The sequence below is a fragment of the Echinops telfairi genome, unplaced genomic scaffold (genome assembly GCF_000313985.2).
Source record: "Echinops telfairi isolate 266 unplaced genomic scaffold, ASM31398v2 ScPeMD7_2291;HRSCAF=2852, whole genome shotgun sequence".
Lineage (NCBI taxonomy): Eukaryota > Metazoa > Chordata > Mammalia > Afrosoricida > Tenrecidae > Echinops > Echinops telfairi.
Genome location: NW_022106189.1, coordinates 30,707,908 through 30,724,654, shown reverse-complemented (window position 1 = coordinate 30,724,654; position 16,747 = coordinate 30,707,908). Strand labels below are relative to the sequence as shown.

The following is a 16,747-nucleotide window of genomic DNA, read 5'->3' as shown; positions in this document are numbered from 1 at the left end:
CCCCTCGCCCCCCAGACCCTGCTGACGGCTATCTCCATGAGCGCCATCGCCACCAACGGTGTGGTACCAGGTGGGTGAGCCTCCTCCACCCCCGTCCCACTCCACCCCACCCCACTGCACCCCCACAGGTCTCTGGCAGGGTCATAATTTCCAGGGGTGTTCGACTCTGATCCGAGCTCAGACGGGGGGCAGGAGGGGTGGCTGTGTTTACTCACCTGATGGTAGGCTCTGTGGACAAAAGCAGCACAGGTCACAGCCCCATTCTGGCCAGGAGGAGTCAGACTCGCCAAGGTGTGGCCCTGGTGGTGGCTGGAACAGGAGGACGGTGGCCACCCAGCCACTGCTGTCACTGAAGCCCGCCCGGCCCAGTAGATGTCCCAACCCTTTGTGAGGACTTGGCACGGGGAAACCGGGGAAAGAAGAGCCTCTCTGTCTCTCTGCTGCAGCTGGGGGCTCCTACTTCATGATCTCCCGCTCGCTGGGGCCAGAGTTCGGAGGTGCCGTGGGCCTGTGCTTCTACCTGGGAACGACGTTCGCAGCAGCCATGTACATCCTGGGGGCCATTGAGATCCTGCTGGTGAGTGCACCACGGCCAGCCCCGCCTCCGAGGGAGGGGAGGACAGGACAGGACATGGCCAGTGGCCTCCAGGGAGAAGGCTCTTGGTTCTAGGCAGGCCCCACACCACTTCCCACCTGGCCACTGTGCCTTAGCCCTGGGTCTTCACGGCCACCTGGGCAGGTGCTCTGTGACCTGGAGAGAGAACATGGGCTGAGGACAAACATGCCAAAGGGAGACCCAGGAGCAGAGCCGGAGCTGAGCTGAGGACCAGCAGGCGGGAATCCCCCAGGTGGTCCCTCGGGGCATCTCCTGCTCGCTGGCCCCCAGGGTGGGCACCTGTCAGTCTGTGCCCCCCAGGCAGTGGCAGGTGTGATGCCAATGCAGCATGGACTTTCCCAGGGGTCTTTGGGGGATCTGCCCAACTGTGCGGGCTCTGTCCCAGGGCCTGACTCTGCCTGTCTTCACGCCAGAGTCGGGGTGAGCAACTGCTGAACCTCCACCTCCCCCATCCCTCCCTGCCGGCTCTCTGGCTCAGCATAAAAGTAGGGGTGTTACTATGTTTGTTTTCTCACATTCCTTCTAGTTAGCATTTATAGTTCTTTTATAAGGAACCCTTGTCCTCTCTCTCATTCACTCGCTCACTCACTGTCTCTGGTGAGGACCCAATCCCTGGACGGTTCTGTTGCTCAGGCTGGCCAGCCCTGCCTATCGGGAGCTCTTCCAGGATTTTCCAAAGCCGCCTTGTTGAGATAACGCTTCGACAGGTGAAGTGTAGGGGCCAGTGGCTTTGGTGTGGCCCCAAAGCAGTCAGCTGTCCCCTCAGCCAGCTCTAGAGCATAGTCACCAGCCCGGAACCCATCAGTGGGGTCTCTGTCCTTGCCTCCAGACCTGCTCTCTGGGCAGGCCTGTCTGCACATGTCAGAGACATACACAGCCTTTCAGGGCTGGTGGCGAGTGGGTGGTAGGTCAGGCTGCTGAGTTGCAGGAGCAGCCAGGGTGGGGAGAGAGACCAGCAGCCTTGGAAACACCCAAGGCCCCTCTCGTCTGCGTGAAGGAGCCTGGCGGGAGGCAGAGCCAACTCAGTGGCAGGGAGAGCGGATGTTTTGAGAATGATGAGGGCAACAAGTGTGCTTGACACAATGCATGTATGTATGTATGTATTGTGATGAGTTATATGAGCCCCCAATAAAATGATTACAAAAAAAAAAAATCCAAGATGGGCACCCCTGCCCCCGCTGCAGGCGCGAAGATCACCTCCTCTCTGCCTACCTTCCTGTTCCAGACCTACATCGCTCCACCGGCTGCCATCTTCCACCCAGCAGGCGCCCACGACATGCCCGGCGCCACGCTGAACAACATGCGTGTGTACGGGACCCTCTTTCTGACCCTCATGACCCTGGTGGTGTTTGTGGGTGTCAAGTACGTGAACAAGTTTGCCTCCGTCTTCCTGGCCTGCGTGATCATCTCCATCCTCTCCATCTATGCGGGGGGCATCAAGTCGATTTTCGACCCTCCAGAGTTTCCGTAAGTGGCTCAGGCATGCTCCTCCCAGCCCGCAGGCTGAGCCCCAAGCTGGGCTGGTACCAGTCAGCACCTCTGCCCCCCACAGAGTGTGCATGCTGGGCAACAGGACCCTGTCCCGGGACCTGTTTGACGTCTGCGCCAAGATGGCCATTGTGGGCAACGAGACAGTGGCCAGTCAGCTGTCCAGGCTCTTCTGCCACGGCCCCAACTTGACCGTGGACGCCTGTGACCCCTACTTCCTGCTCAACAACGTCACTGAGATCCCCGGCATCCTCGGTGCAGGCACCAGCGTTCTCCAAGGTGCAGCCCGTCCCCTGCCTCCTGCTGAGCCGGAGGGAGCACAGAGCCTGCCTTGTGCAGTTGGGGGGTTGGGGGGGGTGGCGCTGGTCTGGCTGCCTTCCCAGCCCAGCAGGGTCATCTAGGCCTGGCTCTTGGCAGCCGGGGTGTCAGGAGAGCCTGTTTGGCCAGCGCCCCAGGCCAGCTGCAGCCCCTCGCCAGCCCCTGGTCCTCTGATGCTTCCTGGGAATGTCCCCACACAAGTCATAAAGGGCCTCTGTCCAGGGGACAGGCAGTGGCCAGGCCCTGGCTGCTGGTGGCTCGGCCACCTCTGCCTACCAGACTTGTGTCTGGACAGTCCCTCCTCTGAAGCCAGGGCAGCAGCCCATGGCTGGCCCGGTTGCCACTGGGCCCAGTGAACCGCTTCCCCAGGCAGAGCCAGGTGGTGACACGGCACCCCCCCACCGCCCCCCCGACAGAAAACCTGTGGAGCGCCTACCTGGAGAAGGGTGAGGTGGTGGCAAAGCCCGGGCTGCCCTCCACAGACGCCCCGGGCCTGAAGGAGAGCCTGCCCCTGTACGTGGTGGCCGACATCGCCACGTCTTTCACCGTGCTGGTCGGCATCTTCTTTCCCTCCGTGACAGGTGAGCCCCTCCGCCCTGCAGCAGGCCCGCCGGCCCCTCTCCGATGGGGGGGGGGGGGGGAGGGGAGGGCATGGCTGAGGGAGTCTCTTCTGGTTTTTGGAGGCATCATGGCGGGCTCAAACCGCTCCGGGGACCTCCGCGACGCCCAGAAGTCTATCCCAGTGGGGACCATCCTGGCCATCGTCACGACCTCCCTTGTGTGTATCCTTTGTTGTGACCCTGGCCCTCCTCCGGTTTAGGTGTTCGAGCCGGGTGGTGGGGTGCGGGTGGCCGGAGGGCAGGCAGCAGGTGGGGCCTGGCTTTCCTTAATGCAGCCACAGACTTTAGCAGTGTGGTTCTGTTTGGCGCCTGCATCGAGGGGGTGGTTCTCCGGGACAAGTAAGTGAGCCGGGACCCTCCCTCCCCGTGTTCTTACTCGCACACAGGCACGCACGCGCACACACACGTGCAGTCCCACTTAGGTGGCCTCAGACGGCTGGTTGGTGTTTGTCCCACCAGTACTTTGCCCCCATCCCTGGGGATGGTGAGGCTGCAGGACTGGGTCAATCGGGGCTGGGGGTGAGCAGGATAGGGGCCTGCAGATTGGCTGAGGGTCCAGAGCTCTGCCCACCACAGCCCATTCTCCCCACCCCCCCCCACCACCCTGCATCCCTTGCCCTGGAGTTGGGGGCTCCTTGCACTGCGTGGCCTGAGCCTGGTCCCTGCAGGTATGGCGACGGTGTCAGGAGGAACCTGGTGGTGGGCACATTGGCCTGGCCTTCACCCTGGGTCATTGTCATCGGCTCCTTCTTCTCGACCTGTGGTGCTGGCCTGCAGAGCCTCACCGGGGCACCCCGCCTGCTGCAAGCCATCGCCAAGGACAACATCATCCCCTTCCTTCGGGTGAGCCTTCCAGGTCCACAGCCGGGGCACCCAGCCCCACACACTGGCTGGGTGGGAGAGGGCGGGTGTACAGCAGGGGCCCGCCAGAGCCCGGCAGCCCTGCAGGGGCAAGAGCTGAGAGCGGCCCTGGCCCTGGCCCTGGCCCTGATGGGGGCCGCCAACCTGCTTGGACCTCGAATCCTCGTGGTGCCTCTGAGGCTCATCTCCATCAGAGACCAGGAGACAAGCCTCGGGCGGGGAAGCTTGTGCCACCTACGGGAATGAGAGAGGCCTGTGCCCTAACGGGGAGGAGGGACCTGGGGCTGGCGGCCCATGCTGTGGGATGGGCGATGGGGGCAGCTGCTGCCCGGCTGACCCCAGGGGGCCGTGCATGCAGGTGTTTGGCCACAGCAAGGCCAACGGCGAGCCGACGTGGGCGCTCCTCCTGACGGCCCTCATCGCTGAGCTGGGCATCCTCATCGCCTCCCTGGACATGGTGGCCCCCATTCTCTCCATGTGAGTGGGTCCCGGGCAAGGCCACCCACCTTCCCTGGGGGGGAGGGTGTCTGTCTGTTGGAAAGGACAGCTGGGAGACGTGCCAGGCTGGGGATGGGGGTGAAAGGTTTCCCTGGCAGCGCGCGCGGCCTGTCCCGTCAGTCAGGACCAATCCTGGGCTGACACAGCACCTCCCAAACAGCAGGTGGCCGGCAGACCTCTGCTGTCCTTGGGGCCTCGATGGTGCAACCACTCGCTGCCCTCCCTCTTCCCCAAAGTCCTTTGTTTTGGGAGTTCTGGAGTGAGCTGGCCATTTGAGTCCGCTGCTGTCCTGGGGGATGTGGCTGGGGGTCCCTGAGGCACACCTGGGTTGGTGGCTGTGTGCACCCCTCCTGTGTCAGGGCCCACTCCCACACCAGCGTGCCCATCTCCCTCCACTGCAGACAGGGCTCGTCCCTTCTCTAATGCCCAGGGCTTGCTGGCGGAGCCAGCTCTGTCCCATCCCTCCAAGACCCCTGCCACCCACTCCCACCCAGCTGCACACCTGACAGCGCCCCTGCCTCCACCTGGGGTCGCGGCTCGGCCCTTTTCACCGACGGCTGAGCCGCTCCCCCAGGTGCCCTCTATGGGGAACCCTGCCTCCTCAGCCCAGCATGTCATACCAGCTCCTCAGGAGAGGCGGGAGGGGGCTGGCGGTCCCCCAGCCTCAGCCCCCTGCTTCTTGTTAGTCTCCCCAGGAAGCTCCCATGTCCCAGATGCCCACACCCACAGCAGCCCCTCCCCAGCAGCTCTCCCGCAACCCAGATGTGGTCCCGTCCCCTGCTTCTGCCCGCCGCCCGCCCCCCTACTCAAAGCAGCCCCTCATCCACCTGTCCATCCAGATGCAAGGCTTCCTGGGTCCAGCCAGCCGACTCTTTGCATCCAGTTGCTGGCCATGCCCCTGCGCCCTCCCCCCAGCCCCATACATTATACCCCCTGCATGCCCCCCCATAACCCCACCTCCTCTCTGTGAGCACTGGAGCCGGGGCCACCCTCCCCGTGGTGGCTTATCGCCCAGTGAGGGCTGGGAGCCTGAGCCCACGCAGGCACAGCTGTGACACTGCCCGGTGCCCTGAGGAGGGCAGGGAAGGCAGCAGCCTTCTTCCAACACTGCCCCCCCACCCCCCCACCCCCCGCCCCCCTGGTTGCAGGTTCTTCCTGATGTGTTACCTGTTTGTCAACCTGGCCTGTGCTGTGCAGACGCTCCTGCGGACCCCCAACTGGCGGCCCCGGTTCAAGTATTACCATTGGTGAGCCCTGGCTGCTCGCCCCAGGTCTGCCGGCATGGAAGACTGGGGGGAGGGGGGGGCAAGGGGCCCCTTTCTGGATAGGGTTTGCTATTGCTGCAACACTGGTGAAGGGGCTTGTGGGACTTGCCCCACTTCCCTCACCCAGCTTTGGGTGACATGGGGCAGGCTCCCACCTGGGTTCTACAGGCCTGCCCTGATTCTGCCCTTCTGCTTCCGGCCCAGGGCACTGTCCTTCCTGGGCATGAGCCTCTGCCTGGCCCTGATGTTTGTCTCCTCCTGGTACTACGCCCTGGTGGCCATGCTCATCGCGGGCATGATCTACAAGTACATCGAGTACCAAGGGTGAGCAAGGCGCCGCCCCTTGGCCTCTCCTCTCCTCTCCCCACAGGGTCTATGGCCTTGATGGTGCCTGGTAGGCCTCACAGGGACAGGGAGAAGGGGGGGAGACGTGTGATGGGAGGCTGAGCCATTGTTCCCTAGCCATTGGGGGGCTGGGAGGCTGGGACTCCGAGCCTGGGCCCTTCCATCTCACTTGCCCACAGCTGGGAAGGCCTGGTGTGCCCAGGGGCTCATCAGCTTGTGTGTGCAGGGCTGAGAAGGAGTGGGGAGACGGGATCCGAGGCCTGTCCCTGAGCGCCGCCCGCTACGCCCTGCTACGGCTGGAGGAGGGGCCTCCGCACACCAAGAACTGGCGGTGAGTTCCCCTCCAGGGGTGCGTGAAGGGGGAGGGTGTCAAGAAGTGCTGGCTCCCCCTTCCCAGCCCCCGCTTCTCATCTTGGCCTGCTGGAGCCCCTTCCTTGGATCCACCTGTGGGACACGCGCCCCAAGAGGGATAGGTGACAGATTCCCTGGAGGCCTCTGACCTGGCTTCAGGCTGTCCCTTGCCCACCCACTGCCCGCCCAGGCCCCAGCTGCTGGTGCTGCTGAAGCTGGACGAGGACCTGCACGTGAAGTACCCACGGCTCCTCACCTTCGCCTCCCAGCTGAAGGCCGGCAAGGGCCTGACCATCGTGGGCTCCGTCATCCAGGGCAGCTTCTTGGAGAGCTACGGCGAGGCCCAGGCGGCCGAGCAGGTGCCCACAGCAGGGGTGGGCAACTGGTGCAGCTGAGCGCTGGAGCAAGGTGGGGACAGCTGTGTCATTTTGGAAATGCAGCCTGACCCCCCCCCACCCCCAACCCCGACCCCGTGTCTCTCCCACTCACCCCTGGCTCTGTGCCCCAGGGGCCTGGTGGCCCTGCCTTCTGATCCTGGTGTGCCCCTCCCCAGACGATCAAGAACATGATGGCGATTGAAAGGGTGAAGGGCTTCTGCCAGGTGGTGGTGGCCAGCAAGGTGCGCGAGGGGCTGGCGCACCTGATCCAGTCCAGCGGCCTGGGCGGCATGAGGCACAACTCGGTGGTGCTGGGCTGGCCCTACGGCTGGCGGCAGGGTGAAGGGCTTCTGCCAGGTGGTGGTGGCCAGCAAGGTGCGTGAGGGGCTGGCGCACCTGATCCAGTCCAGCGGCCTGGGCGGCATGAGGCACAACTCGGTGGTGCTGGGCTGGCCCTACGGCTGGCGGCAGAGCGAGGACCCGCGCGCCTGGAAGACCTTCATCGGTGCGCCCGCAGCCAGGGCCTGGGCTGGGTCAGGAGGGACGCGCTGAGGGCTGAAAGAGGTGGCCGAGGCCCCGAGGCTGGCGGTTAGCAGGCCCCTCCCTCCCCCCTCCCCTCAGACACGGTGCGCTGCACCACAGCCGCCCACCTGGCCCTGCTGGTGCCCAAGAACATCGCCTTCTACCCCAGCAACCCCGAGCGCTACCTGGAGGGCCACATCGACGTGTGGTGGATCGTGCACGACGGCGGCATGCTCATGCTGCTGCCCTTCCTGCTGCGCCAGCACAAGGTGGTGTGGGGGGCGCAGGCGCGTGCCCGAGGAGGGGTGGACGGGTGGGGTGCCGGGGCTGCGCCAGCCCTAGGGGTGGGGCTGAGCGAGTGAGCCGCCCGCCCACCGCGCCAGGTGTGGAGGAAATGCCGGATGCGCATCTTCACCGTGGCACAGATGGACGACAATAGCATCCAGATGAAGAAGGACCTGGCCGTCTTCCTGTACCACCTCCGCCTGGAGGCCGAGGTGGAGGTGGTGGAGATGGTGAGCTGCCTTCCCGCCGCGCCCCGCGGGCCCGGGACTGAGAGCCAGCCCCTCACGGCCCGCCCCCTTGCCCCCCTCTCCCGGCAGCACGACAGTGACATCTCCGCATACACGTACGAGCGCACCTTGATGATGGAGCAGCGCTCGCAGATGCTGCGGCAGATGCGGCTGACCAAGACTGAGCGGGAGCGAGAGGTCAGTGGCCTGGGCGCCGGCCGGGCAAGCAGGAGGGCCAGTGGGGCAGCAGGACAGAAGGACGCCTGCAGCCCCACCGAAGCCAGCGCCAGGTCTCGGTCAACCAGCACCCTCTCCTCCCTCCTCTGGCCGCCCCCAGGCCCAGTTGGTGAAGGACCGGCACTCGGTCCTGCGGCTGGAGAGCCTGTACTGGGACGAGGAGGACGAGTCCGCAGCCGCAGCCGACAAGATCCAGATGACGTGGACCCGGGACAAGTACCTGGCGACTGAGCCCCGGGACCCCGGTCACACACCCGACAACTTCCGGGAGCTGGTGCACCTGAAGCCGTGAGTGCCGCCGCCCGCCGCAGGGTCTGGGGTGGAGTCGGGCTGGGGACAGACCAGCTCGGAGGGCAGGCCGGCCGCAGGGACAGGGCTGACTTAGATCCACGATCCGCTGCGTGGCCTGCAGAGACCAATCCAACGTGCGGCGCATGCACACGGCCGTCAAACTCAATGAAGTCATTGTGACACGCTCCCACGACGCCCGCCTAGTCCTGCTGAACATGCCCGGCCCGCCCAAGAACAGCGAGGGGGACGAGAACTGTATCCCTTTGTGGGCGTGTCTCCCGGGAGTGCCTGCCCTCTCCCCACCCCTGCCATGGAGGGGCAGAATCCCCTGGTCCCTGTGCTGCCTCCTTGACCTGGTGCCCACAGACATGGAGTTCCTGGAAGTGCTGACCGAGGGCCTGGAGCGGGTGCTGCTGGTTCGGGGTGGGGGCCGAGAAGTCATCACCATCTATTCCTGATCCCAGCACACCCCCCAAGAAAGAGCCTCCCTGCGCACCTGCCCACGCGCACTGCTCGGTCCAGCTTGCTTGCTGGGTCTCCTTGGAGTTGGGCCTGGCCTTGGGGGTGGCCAGGGGGCCAAGCATGTCTGGGAGTCAGGGAGGTGGGGGCCTTCCTCAACCTGCACCAGGGGTCCTGCCGGGGCTGCAGGGACTGGAGAGGCGGACGCAGATTGGGGGCGCCTGGCCCAGGAGCAGTATTTATTGCGTATTTATTGATGGTTTGGATGTCACCAACAGAAGAGGAGTGGGGGCAGTGGGAAGGGTACAGCCCTTCCCGCCTGTAGGCAGGCCTAGCTCAGGCTGCAGTGGGCAGGGTACCCCCCACCAAGCCGAGGGAGCCAGCCAAGCCGAGGCCTGGCTTTTTCAATAAAACATTGTGTTCTTCTGGGCCTCCTGCCGCCCTGGATGTTTCCCCTGGCGCCAAAGGAGGGAGGCTGACTGAACTCAGGCCCAAAGCTCGCTTCCCGGAGGAGACCGTGCCCCTTTCTGGCCAGCTCTGGCCACCCCCATTGGCCAGGCTGCCCCTCCCATGGGGCCTGGGCCCTCCCACCACTCACCAGATAAGACAGCCCAGGTCAGCTTTGGCCAGCCAGAGGCGCTGGGGCTGGGATGGGGCCGCCTGGCTCCCCGTGGCAGTGGGGGCTGCTGCTGGGGCTGCTGTTCCCGCCTGCTGCCCCCTTTTGGCTCCTCAATGTGCTCTTCCCCCCGCACACCACGCCCAGAGCAGAGCTCAGTAACCACACACGACCCATCGTCCTCGATAAGCCCCCACCAGCCCCCAGGGGCACACCCTGCCCGCCCCACTCCTGCCTTAGCCCAGCTCGCATCTCTGGGGTCCAAGGGCCAAAGGGCTTGTCCTGCAGAGAACTTGCCCCCTGCCCCACCATCCTGCCCCTCTTCCTGGGTCTTCAGTCCCAGGGGCTGGGAGGGGCACCGGTTGGAGGGCCTGACCAGGGGTGGTACACCGGACCCTAGGCCTGGCCCCCACTCCTTCCAAGGCCCCCACCCCATCTGAGCCAAGGTGCCCAGCCCCGGGCGGGAGAGGCCCACCCTGCTGGCCCCCACATTCTCACCTTGGACTTTGGCAGTGAAGAGCCAGGCTGGCTGTTTGCTCTGCAGAGGCAGGGGTCACTGGCCGTGGCCCCAGCACCCTCTGGGCTTCAGGGGAGCCCAGGCTACGGGCCACGGGGTGGGTGGGTGGGGGCTGGGGTAACCAGAGACTAGGACCAGGATCCTGAGGGGCTAAGAGCTGAGAGACCATGGTGTGGGTCTGGGGGAGGGACAAGGCGGGGCTATGTGGGTTCTGGGGTTCCCGAGTGAGGGCCTGTGCCCACAGTGCCTGGCTGCATGGGGAACCAGCTAGAAGCCAAGCTGGACAAGCCAGACGTGGTGAACTGGATGTGCTACCGCAAGACGGAGGACTTCTTCACCATCTGGCTGAACCTCAACATGTTCCTGCCCCTGGGGGTGGACTGCTGGATCGACAACACCAGGTGAGTGCTGACCCCTCCAGCCCAGCAGCCCCTGGGCCCTGACTTGGGCCGCCGGCCTGCTGATGGACCCGCTGTCCCCAGGGTGGTCTACAACCGCAGTTCTGGGCAAGTGTCCAATGCTCCCGGTGTGCAGATCCGCGTCCCTGGCTTTGGCAAGACCTACTCCGTGGAGTACATAGATAAAAACAAGCTGGCAGGTGCGTGTCTCAGGGGCAAGGGCAGCGGTGCCAGGAGCCAGAGTCCAAGCCTGAGTCCCCAGTGCCGCTGCTGCCCCCACAGGTTACATGCACACGTTGGTGCAGAACCTGGTCAACAACGGCTACGTGCGCGATGAGACGGTGCGGGCCGCCCCCTATGACTGGCGGCTGGATCCCAGTGAGTGTTGTGATGGGCTCGGGTGGGCTCCTGCGGCCCTGGACCCTGGTGGCCCTGACCGCCCCCCCCACCCCCCCTTGCAGGCCAACAGGGAGAGTACTACCGGAAGCTGGCTGGCCTGGTGGAGGAGATGCACACCACCTACGGGAAGCCGGTCTTCCTCATTGGGCATAGCCTCGGTTCCCTGCACCTGCTCCACTTCCTGCTGCAGCAGCCTCAGGCCTGGAAGGACCAGTTCATCGATGGCTTCATCTCTCTCGGGGCACCCTGGGGCGGCTCCGTCAAGTCCTTGCTGGTCCTGGCTACAGGTGAGGGGCACCGCCTTCCCTAGGGCCCTGCCCTCTGGCCCACAGAGTGCTGAACGGGACCTGGACCACCAGGATGGCTCCTGCCAGAGAGACAAGGCTGACCAAGGGCAGTAAACCCAGAGGAAGTGAGCCCAGGACCTGAGGCTTGTTCCCTGTGGCCCCAAGCTCGGTCTGCACAGCTCACCCAGATTCCTACTGTCTTCTGCTGTCAAGAGCCCCTTGCCCAGGGACCTGCCCTACTATGGGCCAGACCCTAGGAGTTCCACCAGGGAGCCAGCACTGACGTCACTCCTCCCCGATGCATAGCCTCCCAGACACGCACAGGGCGGACACTTATCAGATCACCTCACCAATAAATGCAAAAGAGGGTCTCCTTTCCTCCTTCCTGGATAAGTCCCCGAGCCCAGCTGACCTTTGCCTGAGGAATGAGAGCCAGAGGCACCCCTCTGCCATTCCCACACATCACTCTTAAGACACCCCTGCCTTTGGCAGCCCCACTGAGAGGCCATCAGGACTCCTCACTTAGCACACACTGAGCACCTACTGAGTACCTGGCTGTTCGGGTCTGTGACTCCAAGCCAGTGTCTGCCCTGGGCAGTTTCAGGGTCCCGCACCCAGCCGAGCCAGAGCTGTAGGGGTGGCTGCCTGGCTCCCTGCCCACCTGGGGGTCCACATCCACAGGTGACAACCAGGGCATTCCAATCATGTCCAGCATCAAGCTGAAGGAGGAGCAGCGCATAACGATGACCTTCCCCTGGATGTTACCTTCGAGCATGGCCTGGCCGGAGGACCACATATTCATCTCCACACCCACCTTCAACTACACCAGCCGGGACTACCAGCGCTTCTTTGCAGACATACGTTTCAAGGCAGGCTGGGACATGTGGCTGCAGGCAAGTGACCTGGGAGAGCTCCCAGCGCCCGGCGTGGAAGTCTACTGCCTGTACAGCAAGGGCCTGCCCACCCCCCAAACCTACATCTATGACCACGGCTTCCCCTTCTCGGATCCCGTGTCTGTACTCTATGAGGATGGGGACAACACGGTGGCAACACGGAGCACCGAGCTCTGTGCCCGCTGGAAGGGCCTTCAGCCACAGCCTGTGCACCTGCTGCCCCTGCACGGAACACAGCACCTCAACCTGGTTTTCAGCAACGAGACACTGGAGCACATCAATGCCATCCTGCAGGGCGCCTACCGCAGTGGCACCCCCACACCCCGGGCGGCCAACCCAGGGCCCCTGCCCCCGGAATAAACTCTCCTTTGCTGCTTTAAACCAAGAGATGTACATTGTGGGTTATGGGGTCGAGGCACCAGGGGGGTCCACACACCAACCCAGGGCAAGCTGGGTTCTCTTAAAACGGGTTGAATCAGGCTCCCTGGGGTGCCACCCCAGCCTCCCACTCTGAAGGGGAGTTCTTTGGGCAGCTCCTCCTGTGCCCCTCTGCACCAGGCCTGGCACATACAGCTCAGCGATAGGGGACACGGAGTCAAGGGTACAGGGGGACAATCCCAGCTGGCTCTCCTAGCACCCAAAGGGCAGGCAAGGACCCACCTCCACCAGACCTTTTGAACACCTGCTCTGGTCTTGAATCTGTCTGAGGTGGGGGTGGGAGTTAATGACGGCCATCAATCAGGTCGGTTTGCTAAATGCAGCCAAGTGCTGTGAGGAGCACACCTGGGCAGTAAGAGTGAAAGACCAGGGATTGATCCAAGAGCCAAGTTCAGCTACCCCAGGGTTTGTTCCATGTAGAGAATCCAGGGAGTGGCCAGGGCAGTACCCAGGGGAGAGGATGCTAACAGTCTGAGGCCCGGTGGACATATATGGACTTCTTTTCAGAGGGAAGGTTACAAGGCTTGGCAACAGGGGGAACCCCCCGCAGGCTTCCAGGTCACTAGCTGGATAACGATGTGGCCCCCTCCAGATGGGAGGACTGGTGTCCACTGAGGCTCAGGTTAGCCTCAGGACTGAGGTCCCAAGGAGGAGGCAGGCAACAAAGGCAAGGCACGAACTGAGAAGAGACAGGTTATAAAGGATAAGATACCGGCAGAGCAGGGTGCCATCCAGAGGCCCTGAGCAAAGCAGAGGTCCTAGCCAATGGTCTGCGGCTCCAGGGTTTTAGGACTTAAGGAACAGTTTAGGAATTAAGGTAGGCAGACCTCAGGAAGTACATGGGGGAGGAGGAGCTGAACATAGATAGGTTCAATTGGTCAGTGGTCTGCGCAGAGAACTCAGAGCAGGGGCATCCCTATCCCACAGCTGACTAGCTCCAGATGAAGGTGAAAGCGAAAGGCATGGACGAAGGGCCCAACCGCCTCCGAATAAAGGCGAAAGCGAAAGCAGGAAGCATCAAACGTGGCGCCCGAAGCCGGTCTCTCTCCCACCGCTGCTGGCCCGCTCGCTCGCCGCGCTCCTCTGCCCTACCAAAGCATTGCCCGTGGGCCTCCTAGCTTGCCCTGAGATGCTGAAAAGAGAGTTGGCGCCCCAGGGGGGCTTCTCCTTCGAAAACTGCCAGAGGTGTGTGTGCGCGCCCGAGGGTGGGGGGGTCCCGTTCTGCCATTCCCTCGATCAGAGCTTCGTTGGGTGGAGGAAGGGGGGGGGGTGTCCCAGGGCTTTTTGTCCCCGTAGTAGCGGTGGCGGTGAAACATAGTGCGGGTGCCTCCACTTGCCGGGCTCACCCTAGGAAGATCGGGAGCCCAGGACGGGGTCTGGGGCTGAAAGATCCCGGAAGAACTAAGACCTGGGGTGCCGTCTCCCTTTCCAGAAACACATCCTTGGAACGCGTCCTGCCGGAGCTCCGGGCTCCTAATGCACGCAAGACTGGGACTACCATCGCTGGCCTCGTTTTCCGGGTCAGGGAAGGAGGGGGTGAGGGCGGGCAGGGGCGAACCCAGAAGGGCGGCCCGTGGACTTGGGCAGGCACTGATCCTGCGGCCCTTCAACCTTCCTAGGATGGGGTCATCCTGGGCGCGGACACACGGGCCACTAACGACTCGGTCGTGGCAGACAAGAACTGCGAGAAGATTCATTTCATCGCTCCGAAAATCTAGTGAGGCCCCTCCAAGCCCCGTTCCCCACGCAAGAACCGCCCCCTCGCCTCCAAGCCCCGTCCCCTGCAAATCCGAGCCCCGCCCACACCGGCCCCCCCTTCGCCCTCAGCTGCTGTGGGGCTGGAGTAGCCGCAGACACCGAGATGACCACGCGGATGGCGTCGTCCAATATGGAGCTACACGCGTTATCCACGGGCCGCGAGCCCCGGGTGGCCACCGTCACTCGAATGCTACGCCAGACTCTCTTCCGGTGCTGAGGGCGGGGCTAAGGCGATCCGGGGAGGGGCCTCGGGGGAAGGCGGGGCTAAGGACGTGGGTGGAGCGGGTCGACGCGGGAGCACCGGAAGGGGTTGGCCTAAGAGATAAACAACAGGAACAAGCGATGTCAGTCAGAGAGGGCCGGACTACGGGAAGGGGCGGGGCCTGTGCTTCACGCACAAGGATGACGCCTACTTGGCCGACAGGTACCGCGGTCACGTGGGTGCATCTTTGATCGTGGGTGGCGTAGACGTGAAAGGTCCTCAGCTGTACAGTGTGCACCCCCATGGCTCCTACAGTCGCCTGCCCTTCGCAGCCCTGGGTGAGCGCTTCCGTCTCTTCCCCGCTTTCCTCACCCCTGCTACCCTGGTCTCGTTTGCACCGCTTCACCGGTGCAGAGGACGAGGCTACCCCGATACCTCTTCTGCCTGCAGGCTCCGGCCAGGACGCGGCCATGGCGATGCTGGAGGACCGGTTCCAGCCTAACATGACGGTGAGCGACTCCAATCCCCCACGGAGTACTCACTGGTGGGAAGTGCACCTGGGGAACACAGGACCCCGGCCCAGTGGGAAGGTGGAGGTTACTTTTGAGCGGTGAACGGAACGTGGGGGTGGGAGTATGGCCTGGACAGACTACCGACCGGTTCCAGCATCCGGGCAGGCCCGTTTGAGTGTAGTGGACCCCATACTGGTTGGAGGTCGGGTTTTGTTTGGAGTGGGAAGTAGGTGATTTAAGCTACTGAAAGAGGTGGCTAAGGACCAAGGTAGGCTGAACAGGTTGAGCGGGGAAAGGCTGGTGGTAGTGGAGCAGTGAGTGTAGACAACTCAGAAGAGTTTTTGCCCTTCATATTCATCACAGCTGGAGGATGCCCAGGGGCTGCTGGTGGAGGCCATCACCGCAGGGATCCTGGGTGACCTGGGTTCCGGGGGGAGCGTGGATGCCTGTGTGATCACTGGGACCGGTGCCAAGCTGCTGCGGACACTGAGTTCACCCACAGAGCCCATAAAGAGGTGGGATCATGGGACGATAGGGTTGGGGGAGCAGGGAAGCCAGGCAGCTGCAAGGAAAGACCATGATGGGTCAATGTTGAGAGCTCACCCCCACCCCCACACAGGGGAGAACGGTACCACTTTGCCCCTGGGACCACGCCTGTCCTGACCCAGATGGTGAAGCCGCTGACCCTGGAGCTGCTGGAGGAAACTGTGCAGACCATGGAGGTGGAGTGAAGTGGAGCTTGAGCCCAGAAGGAATAAAACCAGACAATGCAAGCACCCAGACAGAGGCTGTCGTTCTTGGGGAAAGGGTGGCAGGCAGCCAGCAGGTCTCTGAGACCAGGGTGTCTCTGAAGCAGCCACTCCCTTCCTGGACTCCAGCACCTGGCCCAAAAGTGCCCACCAGGCACCAGCGCAGGCAAATAGTGTGGGTTCAAGGTGGAATGACATCTTGTTTCCTAAACTCCCCCTGGCTCTCCACACCAGAGGAGGCTCCTCCTGCCCCTACCTGGCCTTGCCCTCTAGTCCACTCAGCCAGGCCCTCCATGGACACCATTGTGGACAGAGGGGCTCCTCCAACAAGTTCTCACAGCGTTAGCCTGCCTGTCCCTCAGAGCTACAGGGACACCTGTCAGCTGGAAGCTATCTTACATGCTGGGCTGTGAGGAGCCAAATTGACTTGACTTTTCTAAACCTTTCCTGAGCACCCTCAGGGTGCCTGGCCCACGGCCAGGGCTGTGTGCTAACAGCACGGGTACCCTGCCCGGAGACTTGGCCCAAGCAACTCCGGAATCAACCCTAGCCTAGATATCCTGGGCCCCTGCTTATGCTCCCCTATCCCCAACCCACCATTTAATGGTATGTTTAGAATGTAACAGCAAAGGTGAACATCAGTTTTACGTGATAATGTCACATGAGGGTCTGTCAGGAAGTATTGCTACAAATCTCTAGAAACGCTTTTAAACAAAATGTCCACCTGGGAAGCTACTGGCATTCAGCATAGCCTCCATGTGAGTCTGTACGCTTCCGAAGGTGGCATTTCTCTCGCGAATGCTGTCCTGAGCAACTCCCCACTGTTCACACTGCAAAACAGCAGTTCCGCATCCTTTTAACATGTTCTGGGAACTAAAAAAGCCTAGGAGACTGTAGGGCGAGGGGGGTCAGGTTTCTAGAGGGAACCCTCCAAGCACAGCCCTTGCTCCGCACGAAGAATGAGCAGCGCGTTGAGATGGAATCCTCAGCGCTTTTTCTACCCTTCTAGTTTTGCGTTTTCTTCAAGCGTCTTCCTTACAAGCCCCGCGACTATTCCTGGCCCTTGGAGAAATCTATCAAGGCTGCCTGAGGCAACCCTCCTATCAGTCCCCATAACCTGAGCTAATCTGCCTGAACTAGCCCAGCCGATGCCCATGAAAGCCTCGCTGAACGCACCATTGAAACGGAGTCATGTGTCTCACTGGGAACTTATCTGCA

General features: G+C 62.9%; 3 protein-coding genes and 1 long non-coding RNA gene across 4 annotated transcripts in view; 3 read left to right on the top strand and 1 right to left on the bottom strand.

The window, feature by feature from the left end:
• Positions 1–3,034, bottom strand: part of LOC123522090 — a 4,676-nt gene extending 1,642 nt beyond the window's left edge. Inside the window, exons 1-3 of the long non-coding RNA XR_006680389.1 lie at positions 2,859–3,034; positions 694–751; positions 216–553 (exon numbers count right to left, since the gene is read on the bottom strand). This is a non-coding gene — a long non-coding RNA (uncharacterized LOC123522090). The remainder of the gene's footprint in view (positions 1–215; positions 554–693; positions 752–2,858) is intronic.
• Positions 1–9,190, top strand: part of SLC12A4 (solute carrier family 12 member 4) — an 18,740-nt gene extending 9,550 nt beyond the window's left edge. The window contains exons 5-25 of the mRNA XM_045293589.1: positions 16–70; positions 447–577; positions 1,842–2,083; positions 2,169–2,383; positions 2,839–3,003; positions 3,106–3,204; positions 3,324–3,381; positions 3,711–3,885; positions 4,262–4,380; positions 5,550–5,648; positions 5,871–5,990; positions 6,238–6,342; positions 6,553–6,721; positions 6,916–6,966; positions 7,100–7,244; positions 7,361–7,530; positions 7,645–7,776; positions 7,864–7,971; positions 8,111–8,298; positions 8,423–8,556; positions 8,668–9,190. Of these exons, the coding sequence (XP_045149524.1) occupies positions 16–70; positions 447–577; positions 1,842–2,083; positions 2,169–2,383; positions 2,839–3,003; positions 3,106–3,204; positions 3,324–3,381; positions 3,711–3,885; positions 4,262–4,380; positions 5,550–5,648; positions 5,871–5,990; positions 6,238–6,342; positions 6,553–6,721; positions 6,916–6,966; positions 7,100–7,244; positions 7,361–7,530; positions 7,645–7,776; positions 7,864–7,971; positions 8,111–8,298; positions 8,423–8,556; positions 8,668–8,759 (2,772 nt within the window). The 3' untranslated portion in view covers positions 8,760–9,190. The remainder of the gene's footprint in view (positions 1–15; positions 71–446; positions 578–1,841; positions 2,084–2,168; positions 2,384–2,838; positions 3,004–3,105; positions 3,205–3,323; positions 3,382–3,710; positions 3,886–4,261; positions 4,381–5,549; positions 5,649–5,870; positions 5,991–6,237; positions 6,343–6,552; positions 6,722–6,915; positions 6,967–7,099; positions 7,245–7,360; positions 7,531–7,644; positions 7,777–7,863; positions 7,972–8,110; positions 8,299–8,422; positions 8,557–8,667) is intronic.
• A 91-nt stretch (positions 9,191–9,281) lies between these two features.
• LCAT (lecithin-cholesterol acyltransferase) lies at positions 9,282–12,251 on the top strand. Its single transcript, XM_045293590.1, has 6 exons — positions 9,282–9,561; positions 10,138–10,294; positions 10,376–10,491; positions 10,574–10,669; positions 10,753–10,977; positions 11,659–12,251. Exons 1-6 carry the CDS (start codon positions 9,411–9,413, stop codon positions 12,228–12,230), a joined length of 1,317 nt encoding a protein of 438 aa, XP_045149525.1. The 5' UTR covers positions 9,282–9,410; the 3' UTR covers positions 12,231–12,251.
• Positions 12,252–12,887: 636 nt separating this feature from the next.
• Positions 12,888–15,562, top strand: PSMB10 (proteasome 20S subunit beta 10). Its single transcript, XM_004704598.2, has 8 exons — positions 12,888–13,493; positions 13,741–13,828; positions 13,928–14,025; positions 14,136–14,276; positions 14,491–14,606; positions 14,719–14,777; positions 15,144–15,295; positions 15,400–15,562. Exons 1-8 carry the CDS (start codon positions 13,438–13,440, stop codon positions 15,509–15,511), a joined length of 822 nt encoding a protein of 273 aa, XP_004704655.1. The 5' UTR covers positions 12,888–13,437; the 3' UTR covers positions 15,512–15,562.
• The last annotated feature ends 1,185 nt before the right edge of the window (positions 15,563–16,747 follow it).